This window comes from Megalops cyprinoides, chromosome 20 (assembly GCF_013368585.1).
Source record: "Megalops cyprinoides isolate fMegCyp1 chromosome 20, fMegCyp1.pri, whole genome shotgun sequence".
Taxonomy (NCBI): Eukaryota; Metazoa; Chordata; class Actinopteri; order Elopiformes; family Megalopidae; genus Megalops; species Megalops cyprinoides.
Genome location: NC_050602.1, coordinates 19100017 through 19114114, shown reverse-complemented (window position 1 = coordinate 19114114; position 14098 = coordinate 19100017). Strand labels below are relative to the sequence as shown.

The 14098-nt window shown below is 42.0% G+C and overlaps 1 protein-coding gene across 4 annotated transcripts in view; it reads left to right on the top strand.

Moving 5' to 3' along the window:
* The window catches only part of LOC118795325 (CUGBP Elav-like family member 5), a 127582-nt gene extending 123735 nt beyond the window's left edge, over positions 1-3847 (top strand). For all 4 annotated transcript variants that reach the window (XM_036553736.1, XM_036553734.1, XM_036553735.1 and 1 more), the window contains exons 8-12: positions 293-511; positions 923-1009; positions 1186-1329; positions 2932-3097; positions 3449-3847. In XM_036553736.1, the coding sequence (XP_036409629.1) occupies positions 293-511; positions 923-1009; positions 1186-1329; positions 2932-3059 (578 nt within the window). In that variant the 3' untranslated portion in view covers positions 3060-3097; positions 3449-3847. The remainder of the gene's footprint in view (positions 1-292; positions 512-922; positions 1010-1185; positions 1330-2931; positions 3098-3448) is intronic.
* The last annotated feature ends 10251 nt before the right edge of the window (positions 3848-14098 follow it).

Below are 14098 nucleotides of genomic sequence, written 5' to 3'. Positions count from 1 at the left end.
ACATTGGTGATTTATGTCTACTTCCATGACTGAACACTAACCTGCTACTCATAGTGCTGCCCTGTAAATCACTGGAGTATCACATGATGAAAATTGTGTGTTTAAACTGCTCGCACCAAAGGTAGGCCAGATGGGTAAACCAGGGCCATGGGCACATGGCTCTGTCACATATTAGATACTGCATCACACAAAACACTGTCACGTGTTAACCATGTTAAGAGTGTGGCCCTATCACATGTTAGACACAGTTAACAGGATGCTCTGTAACACTCTCCTGTGCTTGTGTCACCAGGCCTCACCTCCCCGCCCGCCAACATCGCCACCTCCGCCATGCCCAGCATCGTCACGCCCATCGTCAATGGCTTCACCGGCATTCCCCACCAGCCTAACGGGCACCCTCCGCCTGCCGTGGAGGCGGTCTACACCAACGGCCTGCCCCCCTACTCCGCCCAGAGCCCCACGGCGGCCGACACGCTCCAGCAGGCCTTCACTGGCGTCCAGCAATACACAGGTACCAATTCGCTTCGGTGGTAACAAAGCCAGACTCAATCACAGCACTGCAGGTTCAAATCCAGGGCTCTTTGGAGACCTTACACTGAAATGATTTGGCAAATATCCAGATCTAAACCTACATGAATGAGTGTGGGATCAGTGGGTGAATGATATACCTCTCCTAAGTAAATCTTATTTTTTAAAAAAGCAGCCAAAGATCAGAAGTTTATTTTCTTTTTTACTGTCCATCCCATAGAGTAATGTGTATGTAAATTCACATGAATGTGCACATATAGCAGCATTACTAAGGTAAAACTGTTGCCAGAGTAAGACAGTGAGAGGTCTTTCTGCTTGTACTGCCATGAGAAGCCTATATGTATTCTGAAAGAAACTGTACACGTTCTGATTACCACCTTCTGTGTGCGCGCAGCCATTTACCCAGCGACAACACTGACCCCTATTGGCCAGACACTGCCACAGCCACCTCAGGTCATCCAGCAACAACAGCAGAGAGAAGGTAAGAGAATCGTGCTGAACACAGCTGACCACAGACAGCTGATTTTACAGGATTTAGTGGAGACAGGGGGGATATATCACCAAAACACAGATCATGGGGCATTGTGTTTTAAGATAGCAGGAAGTGGGCCTATTGTAAACTGGGAAACTCTGTATGTGTGTGTGTGTGTGTTCCAGGGCCTGAGGGCTGCAACCTCTTCATCTACCACCTGCCGCAGGAGTTTGGGGACAGTGAGCTCATGCAGATGTTCCTGCCCTTTGGGAGTGTCATCTCCTCTAAGGTCTTCATGGACAGAGCCACCAATCAGAGCAAGTGCTTCGGTGAGCGACACACGAGAGAGGGGAAACACCAAGACATGCGTGTCCAGCATGACGGAGCTACAGCGCTCTTACACAGAGTTATTCCAGCAAACTGTTTTTTTTTTAAATGATTAATGCACATGCTTTTTTCAGTGGGTTACTATGAAACACCGCCATGCCAGATATACAGTACAAATACTTTGCCAAATTTCACATTTCTGTGCAGACGGGTCTTTAAATAATAATGACAAAATGGGTTTCGACACAGAGCTTATAAATGCCCCCGAAGTTAATGTTCCTAGCTTGGTGCATGGTACGGTACGTGCCAGAACAACATGTTCACATTTTGGCTCAATAACTTTCACTGAGCGCCTCGTGTAGCAACGCAGTATGAGCTGCTGAAACCGTTAAATGCAGAAGACGTGTGCTCACTCACTGTCTATGAAAGTGAAACAGTTTCAGTTTCCTCCTCATTTTCCCAGGGGTGGATTTGATCAGGGCTTATAGGCTCTCCTGTCTTTTCCCAGAAGAGCTTGTTGCAGCGAATTCTTATGAATTTATACAGAAACTCTGGGCTACCGGTTTAGTTTTCAGAATATCAATAGAAAACCTGTACATGAACCTCTGATGTATCAAAGCGGAGATAGTCCGTCTTTAAAGAGCACCTAGGGCTCTTTGACAAAAAAGCAATATGCAGTTTACCTCCCAATTACCATTTCATTTGTAAAATGTGAATTTTTGCATGCATTTTAAGCGGTCCACATGACCATCAACAAGTGCTTGAAAATGAACTCCAGGGAAAACATTTATTTGGATGTGCTAAGTACACACCCAAGTTAATGGCTCTTACCAGACTGATCTTTAAAAGGAATGGGACACTACGTCCAACTGAATATATTCCCCCATTTTATCATTGTCATTTCCTCACTACAATTCCATTTGCTTCACAACCCATCTGTGTGCCGTATCTGTTCATGGCTCTGGGAACAGGGCTCACATCCCTGCAGTGCACTGACTTTCCAGAGCACATTTAAAGGCCTTGGTAATGTATAAATTTATTGATAGCAGCCTATGCATGGTATTGACTAATGCTAATAAATAACATAACATCTAGGGGTGACTGGAGACACTTTAGGGTAGTTAATTCTCGGCAATTTGCAGGAGGTTAGACCAGGTGGGAGAGGTGAGGTTGCCATGGTGAGGGCCCTGTGAGGAGGCTCCTGCATTACACACTTCCTGGTTAAGGTGTGGGGTGGCTAGTTAATGAACTATTGTTTAACTGCCATTACGATAGCCACTGGAAGCCACTCTCAACCACTTTCTTCAAACCCCTGACTTCTGCTGCTTCATTCATGTATTTACCTCTGTATTTATTTAGCGTGCTTAGAACACGATGCATCGCTTCCTGTGTCTATGTGTCTGGGTGCCAGTCTTGTGTCACATGCTTAACACTTCATGGATGAATTAGTTCAATTCATTCATTTGTTCATTCCTTTCCAAGAAACAATAGTCACTTCTTTTTCCCCAAAGGCTCTGTTTTTTCCCCCTAGCCAGCAGGGGGCAGTGTGTGCAATGTGCTGTTGTCTTAGGGGCAGTGTTTGTGTGCGTGCTTTCACTATGCAGGTTTTGTGAGCTTTGACAACCCTGCCAGCGCACAGGCTGCCATCCAGGCCATGAACGGCTTCCAGATCGGAATGAAGCGCTTGAAAGTGCAGTTAAAGAGGCCGAAGGATGCCAGCCGCCCCTACTGACAGACCCTGCCCTGCCAGTGTTCACCGCAACAGCACAGGTGAGTCTTCCACCAACAGCGGGGAGTCACTGACAAACATCAAGCACATCGGTCTGCTTAAACAAATTACCTGAATGCACTAATAACCCACACTTGCACGCATTTCATATTCGGAATATGCTCCAAAACTTTCTGACAATGATGTGAAAGTCATGATCGTATCACAACGCCAAATGTGCACATTAGGATTGACAAAGTAGATGTAATTCCTACATTTGATTACCTTAACTAAACAGATTAAATCCAAATCAATGTGTTTGGTGGTCTCCCAGCATTCAGCCTGTGGACTTTTGAAACGGAGTCACAGAAGTGCCAGATTCTAACTCGCTCTGTTCGATCTCTTTCCTGTAGGTTTTGAGGGAAAAAAATGAAGATATCTGTAAGGACTTAAACCTTTTCTTTAAAAACAAAAGTTGGAAAAAAACGAATTTAAACGAAACACAAACTGCGTCAGTAAGGGATTTCTAAATACATATCAGCATTTATTTTACGGAGACGTAGCGCAGCGACGGGATCTGGGAAGAAAGGGGCATCAGATGGAGGAGCAGCACCAACAACAGCAAAGGCAGGATTAGAGCAACGTGAAACGCGTTCACCGAAGACGTGAAACTCTGAACAGCGCAGCTTCTTTCTCATTGAGACTTGAACTGTTAACGAAGCAACAAACAAAACTAAAGCAGCAACATCAGTGACAGATAGATTTATATATATATATATATATACACACACACACACACACACACAAATACACACACAAATTATAGAAAAATTATATATATAAATATAAACACATATATCTAACGAGGCGCTTGTGGCATTGTACTGAACTGGACAAATGAGGGTTTAAACTTGAAGATCAAGGAGAAACTGTGGAGAAAACGAAGCTTTTCTGTCCCACTGGTGGATTTCCACTTTCTTTCTCTCTCTCTCCTATTCCTTCTCTGCCTGTCTCTCAGCAAGCGCAGAACAATGACTTTCTGAGGTCACGGAGGTTTCCACAACAACAGTGAAACTCTCTCACCCCTTAGGGACCAAAGGACCAAACATTTTTATTGTTCTCAACAGTAATGTATAAAAAAATATTAGTGATAATATTACTACAAACTACTAAAATATTACCAGTAAGAAAGTGAAGAAATACAAGCTTCAGGGTGGAGGACAAAAACCATTTTGGCTTCTTTTCTTTTAGCTTTTACAGCTTACTGGGTTTCAGAACATTTAAAAAATGAAGGGGAAAAAAAGAAAAAAAAAAAGGTTAAAAATGCTATAATAGGAGAATATTTTAAACTGTTTTATCAGTCTAACAATGTTGATTGGAGGTTGTTGCTGGCATGTTTTGGATCTTCACAATCACAATTCAACCGTGGGAACAAGATTCAACATCCAGACGCCTCCTCCAGGACACGTCTTTCTTGCGCACACTGCCACGATACAGTCCGGGTAAAGCTTCCTTTGTCCAACAAAAATAAAAAATAAATACATAAAAACCACAGGCTGCAGCTTGGCTTCAGGACACATGCAGGTTACTGCCACAATGCTACCAATCACTGTCTGTGCCACTGAGTAAGATGCCACTCCATCACGTGCTGTTTATCTCGCCATCCTGTTAGCTCTTTCCTTCATTTGCCAAATACGTGCAACACTTCCGTTGCTTCGACCAACTTCCATAAAACGCGTTTTGCTGTGGTCAGCCATCTGGAACATTTTTTTCCACCGAGTAAAGTCATTTTGCTTTTATCACATTGTTTTTGCCAGCGTTCGGCATTGATCTTTGGAGCGGTGTTGAGAATGGGGTCATGTGTACGGGCAGCGCAGAGCAACACATTTTAAAAATTGAATCGAATTCAATTTGATAGTGTTCTAAATAAAGGAAATGCCACAGATTGCTCCACATTTTACTGAAACAATTTCACTGAAAGTTGCAGCAAATGAATCGCATACGCTGATCTAGAGTGGATGAAATTCCTAACATTTTTGGGGGGCTGGTGGGGGGGGGGGGGGGGGGGGGGCAGCACTCACAATGATCTAAAATATGCTTTCTTGTTATTTTTCATATGTCCTACTTATTTTCCTTACTGTCCTACTTTGAGGTGGCACGTTGTCTTTGTAGATTAGTGATCTTATCTGCTGTGGTGAAGATACCCCAGAACTGAGAGTGAAAAGACAGCCTTGTTAATGCAACAATAACACAGATAACGTGACAGTTGAGGTTAGTAAATGCTTAACCCAGCCCCTTGACTATATGCAGCAGTACAACTGCTGTAAGAACAGCTGATAAAAAGCATATTTCGCGGTTATGTAACTGCTAGCCACCTTTGCATGGGGTCCCTGAGTTTAGCCTTAAGGACACTGCAGCCACTGTATGGCTTGCTCAAGCAAATCACTCTCCATAATGGATTATGATTATTATGTGCTCCAGCAGACGACGTTTGCAACCAAAACAATACCCCCAAAACACATGTAGGTTGCTACCTACCATATATTTGCAGGAAAAAACGTTTTTGTTTCGTTCTTTCTTTATATGGTTGAAATTATATATGTGCGCCCCCCCCGCGCCCCCCCAAAAAAAAACAGACCTTCATGGCTGTAAAACGGAAATAGCTAACTTGAGTTATTTCCTCTAGCTAACAGTTAACGAATATAGCTAACCTAACTGGTTGTTGAGAGTGTGCAGAAAAAAACAAACAAACAAACCCAAAAAGTGGCACCAGGCAGACCTCCCAGTCCCGGTGAACCTACCAATATCCTTGCGGGCCAGCTTCTTCTGGGCTCCACAGCCACCGGAGCCGCGGCGGTGGTTTTACAGATTAGTTCATTTTATTTGAAATCGATGGCACGACGGCGATAGTCCAAACACTAGCTTCACGGAACCGACGGCGAACAGGTGACTCCTACGATGCCGTCCTGAGAGTCCCAGTGATACGAACAGCACGTACATACGACCTAGGGTTGAGGTGGGCCCCAGCGTCCCGACTAAAACTAATACAGTTTAACAAACGACTGAAAATCGTCTAAGCCCCCGATGCTGTGGTCTGATCCACCCATCCAAAATGTATTGTCCCCATTCGGTTCAAGGTTGGCGCGACGTTTTTCGCTTCCCCCCGCCCCTTTCGTTCAGTAGTTCACTTATATATGCTGCGCAGTTACGTTGCTGGACGTGCCGAATAAAACCCAAAACAAAAAAAGTGTACCCTACATGGGAGTTGGGAGTGTTTTATACAAGTTTTAATATTTTTATTTATTTATTTATACATACATGCGTACATACATAAGCATTTAAACCCTCAACTACGATGTCTTGTTAGCCATGGGAAATGGTGCCAAAGGGTTGAAATTCAGCTGGTATGCATAGTCAGGGTACTGCTGTTGCTGATCAGACAGACATCATCACTATAGTGCGAGAAATTCACAGTAAGTCCCACAGGCCAGTCCCAACAAACACAGTGACACAGATTATTTTGAAAACCATGCATGTCCAATACAGAGCTGTTACTCCATGAAGTACTAATTTCCTGTTACCAAAATAGTTACTTAACTCAAGATTTTTAAATCACATAAAATCACATAAGCCTGACAAGAACAGACAGCTTTCTTGTTTTATTGGGTTGTTAAATACCCTTCATGTTGCTTTTGCTGCTGGAAGAGTAAAATGCATTTCCACTTAACCACAAAAACAGCTTGGCTTTAAAAGACACCTAGATAAAACCCAGGGAAAGTTTGTAGCTTATCAAACGTTCATGAAACAGTCTTATTGGGACCCCACATGTGATGTGTGCTTGGTATGTCAAAATAAACACAGCCCGGAGTTCATTTTCAAATACTTATTGATATTTCTTCAATTATGTATAGAAAAATATTAACTGTCTGGCAACTATTAATACATCCATAATATATCAAATTTGACATGATATAGATATCCTCTAAGAGCCCTGTGCAGTGAGATCAAGAATGTAATGACATGTTGCCTGCACTGCGTCAGACCTGACACTATGTGTAGGCAGGAATGTAATTACTGCAGCTAATGTTGGGGAAGTGCACCCATGAAGAGACACACAAACCTAAAAAAAAACAGCTACCCGAGGAAATACTCTCAGAGGACGGTTCTGAACGTAGCACCAAAAAAGTACCTGCATGCACTGAAAGCCAAGCTTGGCCTCTAAGGAAGAGGAAACCAAAATCACCAATTGGAAAACCTCATTTAGAGATCATTCAGTCTGGGAGGGGGTGACAAGCGTGTCCTGGATGAGGCCTGTTTGCTGCTGTGTGGTATTTCATTCCCATATGTATATATTTTTTTGCTTTTACTGTCATAGTTTCCAAATGTTCATGATTACTGCCTTTTTGTGAGGGGGCAACTAAAGGTTGTATGACTGCACACCACCCGGCCACTTGCCACTGACACCCTGCTGTCTGACCAAGTCTGACCAAGAGGCCAAGTGCCATTTTCGGTAATGAGTCTGATTGCAAGCCAGACATGCACCACAGACAAGCTCTGCACACCAGACCAAACCAAACTGCAAGCTGTCTCCCTAGTGAAAAACAGCTTAGAAAACATGAATTCCAAAACAATTAAGGTGTCAACTATGTACCCAATTTCATACACGCATTTTAAGCAAGTTTTCAAATCTACACAATGTATCGCTTGATGACTAGTTCTGTACGGATACAATGACACATACAGATTTGGCTTCAGGGTGATGTTCTTTTAAACGTGTTTTGCATTACGCATTACATTTGACCCATATTTAAACATAATTCTTTTACTTTGGGATGTTGTCATTGTGTTGTTGTCAGGGCTGCTAGTGCCAGTGGCATGGGTGCGGCTCTGTTGCTGGTGGTGGTGGCAGTTGCGGCATGCAGTCAACAAAACAACAAAAAAAAACATACAAATGCCTTTAAAGGAGATATTGCCAAACTATAGGTACAGAATATACTGTATCTGTACAGCCACTAAATGTAGGGAAACAGTGGTACTCTCTGCCTCGAAATCCAAGGTATAACACTATAATATTCAGGTTATTGCTCTTGTGAGATTATCATTTAAACATCTGTGTTCAGACAGTACATTATTCACGTTGAAGGTGAGGAAATGATATGGAGACAGATGTTCAAATGCTTTCTGGTGTCAGTGAGCTCAGCTTTGTGCTTACATCTGCAAAGGCCTTTTGACAAGTGGAACAAAAATGATGTGTGTGCAAGCTTTGTAAATCACCAAACCCTTAATTAATCAATTAATTAGTTCTCTAAGCCAGATAAAATTGCTATGGAGAGCAAAAAAAAAAAAAAAAAAACACTTTTTCCTTTGGACGTAGTCAGATTTGCCAAAGGTGAATAAACACAGGTATGTTGCTTTTTGCTTCTGACTCAAGATAGTCTAATCTATGATTTAACTAAATATGGCATGAATTGAGCTTAGTCCAATCAGAAGAGAGTGTGTTTCGTGTGCACAGAGAAAAGCAACAGATCAAGGACACGATCCCCTCTGCTCCTTCCAGCTTGTGTGGGTGGAAGTGGAGGAGATTGTGATGCACAGACATGGACCCACTGGGGATATACGGTTGTATATAACTCTGCTCAAACAGGGTTTTATACTGCAGCTCCTCCGCAAGGAGTTATTTACAAGGTTACTTTTTAATTATTAAAATGCAGTTAAAATTGGCCTTCCCATAACAGCTCGGGTGATAAAGATTATTGAAGCCAGCCTTTGCAGCAGTGCTCTAGTCAAATGGCTGGTGGTGGTACTGGTTATCCCTGCACAGCAAAACAGTGCATGTACGATGACTTATTGGTTAAAGGTATGTGAGTGGAGTCGGTTTACACAGCTGAAAGCCAGTTGGTTAGCAGGTGCCACACGTGAAGCTGTCTACAGGTTGTCTGACTTTGAACTAACAGCAATAGTTCTCATTGCACTAATAGACAAGCCGTGCCCTAGATCACTGAACCAGCGGTTAGGTTGAGCCTTGCTCTCCATTTAAACAGACATGAAGCCAATTTTCTGCTTAAGGCAAAGGACACTCAGTTCAAAACAAAGGCATTCTAACTTCTGTTCAGGTTGTGGGATTGTATATGGGAAAAGCATTTGTTTCTTTATCTCCTCTCTTAACTGCCTGTTTTAGGATGTGTTCATTCCAATAGTTCCACTTCTCCATCCATGATGCCAACCCAGTTTCTAAGCATGCTGAGTTGGGGGGAGGGGAGGGGGGGGAGGGGGGGAGGGGGGTTAAAGGTCATTATATGGATAATACTCGTATGAATAGTATGGTTCTTTAAATATGGTTTTGAATGCTATGGAAAAATAGGAATAGCTTACTATAAATATGAGATCTGTATATTTAGGGAAAACGCGTCAGCACAGGATTCTTTTTTGAGGGGGGGGGTTAATGGAGTAAAGGGGGGGGGGTGAAAAGGGAGGGGGGTTTGGGCTGCTTTTAACGATCATGTTAAACTTCAGGGCTCTCAACACAAAACATACATGACAGAACGAAAGTATTGGGTCTGTTTTACGGGAAACGTGAAACATTGAATGGGAGAAGGCGGATGGGAATTTCTGTATTATTACAAAGCTGTCCACCAGAGGGTGCTGTTCGTGGGCTTTCTTCGACAAGGCGGGGAGAAACGGAACAGTACCTTTTTAAATTATAGCCTGAGAAACCAAACGCTTCTCTCCTTTTCAAATCTCTTACACTTGCTGCTTTCACATTTTACAGTTACTGTGGGTTTCATTTATAGATTATGTAATTTATCTTATCTATTAATTTATTTGAGGGATTTTTATTTCTATTTATTAATTTATTTATTATCTATGTATTACTTATCATTTCTGTTACAAAAAAAGTCTGTATAAAATGAAATGCTTACTGGGGCTTTTCTCTTTCTCTCCTTTTTCAGTTTTACAATAAAAAATTTCAAACAGCACCTTTGCCTCTCCAACAGGTGTCTATTTAATAGCCAAACATAAAAAGGATGAACTATTTCTCTTGTCTGGGGTAAATTGAGTTGTGCTGTAGGTTTCAGTCAGTCCGCCGGTATTTGCTATGGCGCCCTCAAAGAAGGAAGTGTCACAGAGCACATCTTGAAGCAACAGACATTAAGGTATGTACAGATTTAAAGACAGAGCAATTGCATTTATTTATTGATGGATCAGGTAGTGTTAGATGCTAATAGGATGCTAAGTACTGGAGAGAGAGAGTACTGGGAAAGTGGCAATGTATAATCCAGGATGGGGCATGGCTTTTATGACCTTGAACACAGCACTTGACCCGTGCTGCATCGGTAAATATCCACCTGTGTGGATGACTGCTTTGGAGGCATTGATAAAAGAAAATTTACTGTATGTTGCACTTTTAATTGTGAATATAAATCTATTCATTCTAGACAATGACACACTTTTGTTGAAAAAAGAGGAAAACTGACCCACAGGCTCATGAAATGAACTGACCACATTCACAGTGTCAAAGTGTGGCTGCTAGTCAGCTCACCTTCATTGCCAGCAGCTAATGATACCATTCTCATAAACCTTCATGGTCTCTGTGCTCCACATGCAGGCCGAAAGTAGATTCAGCCAATCTTGACTTTGATGAGCGCCCCCTGCTGGCCCGCTAACATCACATCCAGCAGGAAGCCACTCGTTTACCTAAGAGGTCTCACATCCAAGCACTAATTAATCCAACCCAAAGTTAGCTCAGGCCATTTGGCAGGAGAGGACTGTCTGCGGAGAAGCTGTAAATGAACTTCACCATGACAAGAACCGATCGATGAGGTGGAAGTGTTTTTAAAGTCATTACCGGCGTAATGGTCCTTGTTTATCTCAGAATGTGCAGGAGGGGGTATGCAACAGAGACAGACCTTTTAACAAAGGAAAGCTACCTTATCTTAGTCCTTGCTACTAATGAATGGAATTGGCATTTAGTGCTGTTTTGGATGCCATAGTCACTCACTTATACTCATATAAAAGTGCAGACTCTAATGCAAATAGGATGGGTTGTCTGCATTTAATAACTACTTTTAGTAATAAAAACAACACTGAAAAGAAAGCAAATATAAAGCTAATATATGATGCGAAACATACATATATCTTAACCCACTATGTAGGCTAATGAGAATCCCCCTTCACAGCTGCCGTAAACACAGATTAAGCCTGTGTGCCTAGGCCAGAATAAATATGATAGCAGTCACTCAATCTATCTTAGAGGGAGCTGTCACACTGTACACACACTACAGCAAGAAACAATGCAAATTCACATAGATCACCATTACGTGGCCCGCACACGGAACAGTGCTTCTACCCAGCCTTAATCTGAATTTATCTCCCACGTTGGCATGCACATTTTTCAAGAGCAGGTTTCCAGTCTTTTTTTTTTTCTCCCCATGAATAAAACCCATTGTTCACTTTCACATAGTGGTCAAAGGTGGTGCCATTGGCCAAAGTGCTGTGAGCAGCCAGAGGTGTGCATGAGACAGACATTCAGCATCATGCAGACAACAGGGTTTCTCTTTTTCCCCCCTTGGAATTTATAGTAAAGCAACAAGCTTGCCACACCGCAACACTTTCCTGATCCGTTGCAGAGAGCGATATTCAGCCTGTGGCAGGAGAGATTTCTTCCCTATTCTGCTCTTTGAAATAGGAGGTTGCCTTATAATAAGGCTTATAATACACCGCCAGTATATATTTGTATATTCTGAAAACTAATGCAATGATGCTGTCAACTTTCACAGGGAACTTCAATATTGTATTTATGGTCCACTTCTGTTATTGTCCGACCCCATGTGAGCATTTACTCCACGTAAGTTATAACGCAATAAATCCAATCTCAGCACTGTATTTGTCTAGAAAAATACCTCCAGGAATGGTGTGGGGTGTCCTGGTTGAATATATGGAGGAGAAGGGTTTAGGGGAATTGAAACTCAGAAGAAAAATATTCTTAACCGTGTCCTGCCTGTTAAGGGCTGTTTTTAAGCAAAATAAGGATTTCAGAAGCAGAGATGTAGAAATCGAGTGGCTTCAATCATGCAATAAAATGTAATTGCCCTTCAATACTGGTACCATGCTCCATTCTGGACAGCAAGTTTTGTTTTTTTATGGTGCAGGTAGCATGCTTTTTTAATCTCAAGGGCAGAGGGTTTTACCACACATATCAGCAGGATGTTGAGTAATTCTCGCTCTGAGAGTCTGCTGTGTTTAATATTACATCACTCAAGTACCTCTAAGCTGTGCCATGACACAAGAAAGGTCTGATGATTCCTTTCACAAAGAGCCAGGAAATTCTTATGTACCAACCTGTGTACACAATTTATGTAAAGCAAAACATATTCATACATGTCAAATAAAACCATAAATTGTACAATGCAACAGGGCTGCACTCACACCATAAAAAAGGATGAATTTGAAGAGCAATATTTCACCTGGATTGACTAAAAATCTGTACACAGAGCAACAGGGCTAGAGAAACTGGCTTGACTCAGGCAGGACAGAATATAAATTTGACAGGGATTCATCTGCTGAATCTGAGCCATTTCGGAGGTGCAAACTGCTAACCTGCCTTCCCTCAGATCTGCTGCCGAAACAGAAACCTTCCTGTTGTGTGGAATGAATTACTGACTTGCTTGTGTTCTACATTTTTAATGAGGAAATTAAGAATAAATGGGAACACATTCGTTAATTTTCATTATTTTCTTACAAATATGCAAAACAATACGACAACAAACAAACTGGCAACTAACAGCAAAGGTTTACAGCAAATTAGCGTCAAAACAACTATGTACAGACACATGTACACATTATAAAACATTTATATACAATGTTTTAATATATTAGTGTATACAGGATCTGTTTCTTTCTCTTGAACAATAAGGGTGGAAACAGCAGCTTGAAAAGTGTGTTAACAGTACATTAAAGAGATACGGACCTTTATGTCTTCACCCCAACCATGAAGCACAAAACAGATCTTTTAAACACGAAAACAGGGATAGGTAGTATTTTAACAAGGTTGTTGGATCCCATAGCCAATTCCTGTACATTCTAAATTCATTTAATCTCAAGAATGTTAACCATAAACAAAGTGTTAAATATAAAAGAGATTATCTAGGCATATTCCTCTCAGACACAATGCCTGTCTGTACTGGTCCCTCAGTGGTGGAATGAGGTTTAGGACAGTGGAATCGCTGGCCATCTTCCGACGCAGACTGCATCCCGGTTCCACCTCAATCCCCACCCCAACATCTGCTACCTATAGTATTTTATATTTATTTTACGCGTAGTATTGCGATGTATTTTGGATTCTGTGTTCTAGGCACTGACGTATTGTAGTACACTTGGCTTCCGTTGCCCAAGTTAACTTGTGGTAGGACTTGAATGGCGATATGCTCACACTCATTGGTCTGTGAGTGTTGTCAGCCTGGTCTGACACTGTTGCTCATTTAAACTGAAAGGATACACCTGTGTTCTATTGTGCTGGAAATCGCTCTGGATAAGAGTGTCCGCTAAATGCATGTCACGTAATATTCATGGCCTTTTGGTGAGTGTTACGCAGTTTTCATATCATCTTCATCTAAACACCACATTAGTGGTAGCCTTGGTACCAATTGGTACAAAAGTTACCATTCAAGTTAGCGGGTGGAATTTTTTTTTTTTCCTTTTGATGATCGGTGGCATTATATGTGAAGATATGTTGACTAGCTGCCTTCATTTCCCTTCCACACTGGGTTTCACATTACAGCAGCCCCTGTATTTGTGTCCTTGTATTTGTCTAACCCATTGCAAGAGGCGGGGTCTGGCAGCTGGGAGCAGCCAATGTGTTAGCGTGGAGATGATCCCTGATACAGACATTCAGCCTTTTCCTCTGAGCAGAACACTGAGGACCTTCACCAGCCCCCAAGATCATCCATGCGAAGTGTCCCTATTTTAGCACATGCCAAAGCGTCCACCTTCCAAGCACTTATTCCTCAAGCTGAAGTTACCTCCTCTTTAATATTTATTTTTTTAAATGTCTTCTTTGATTTATT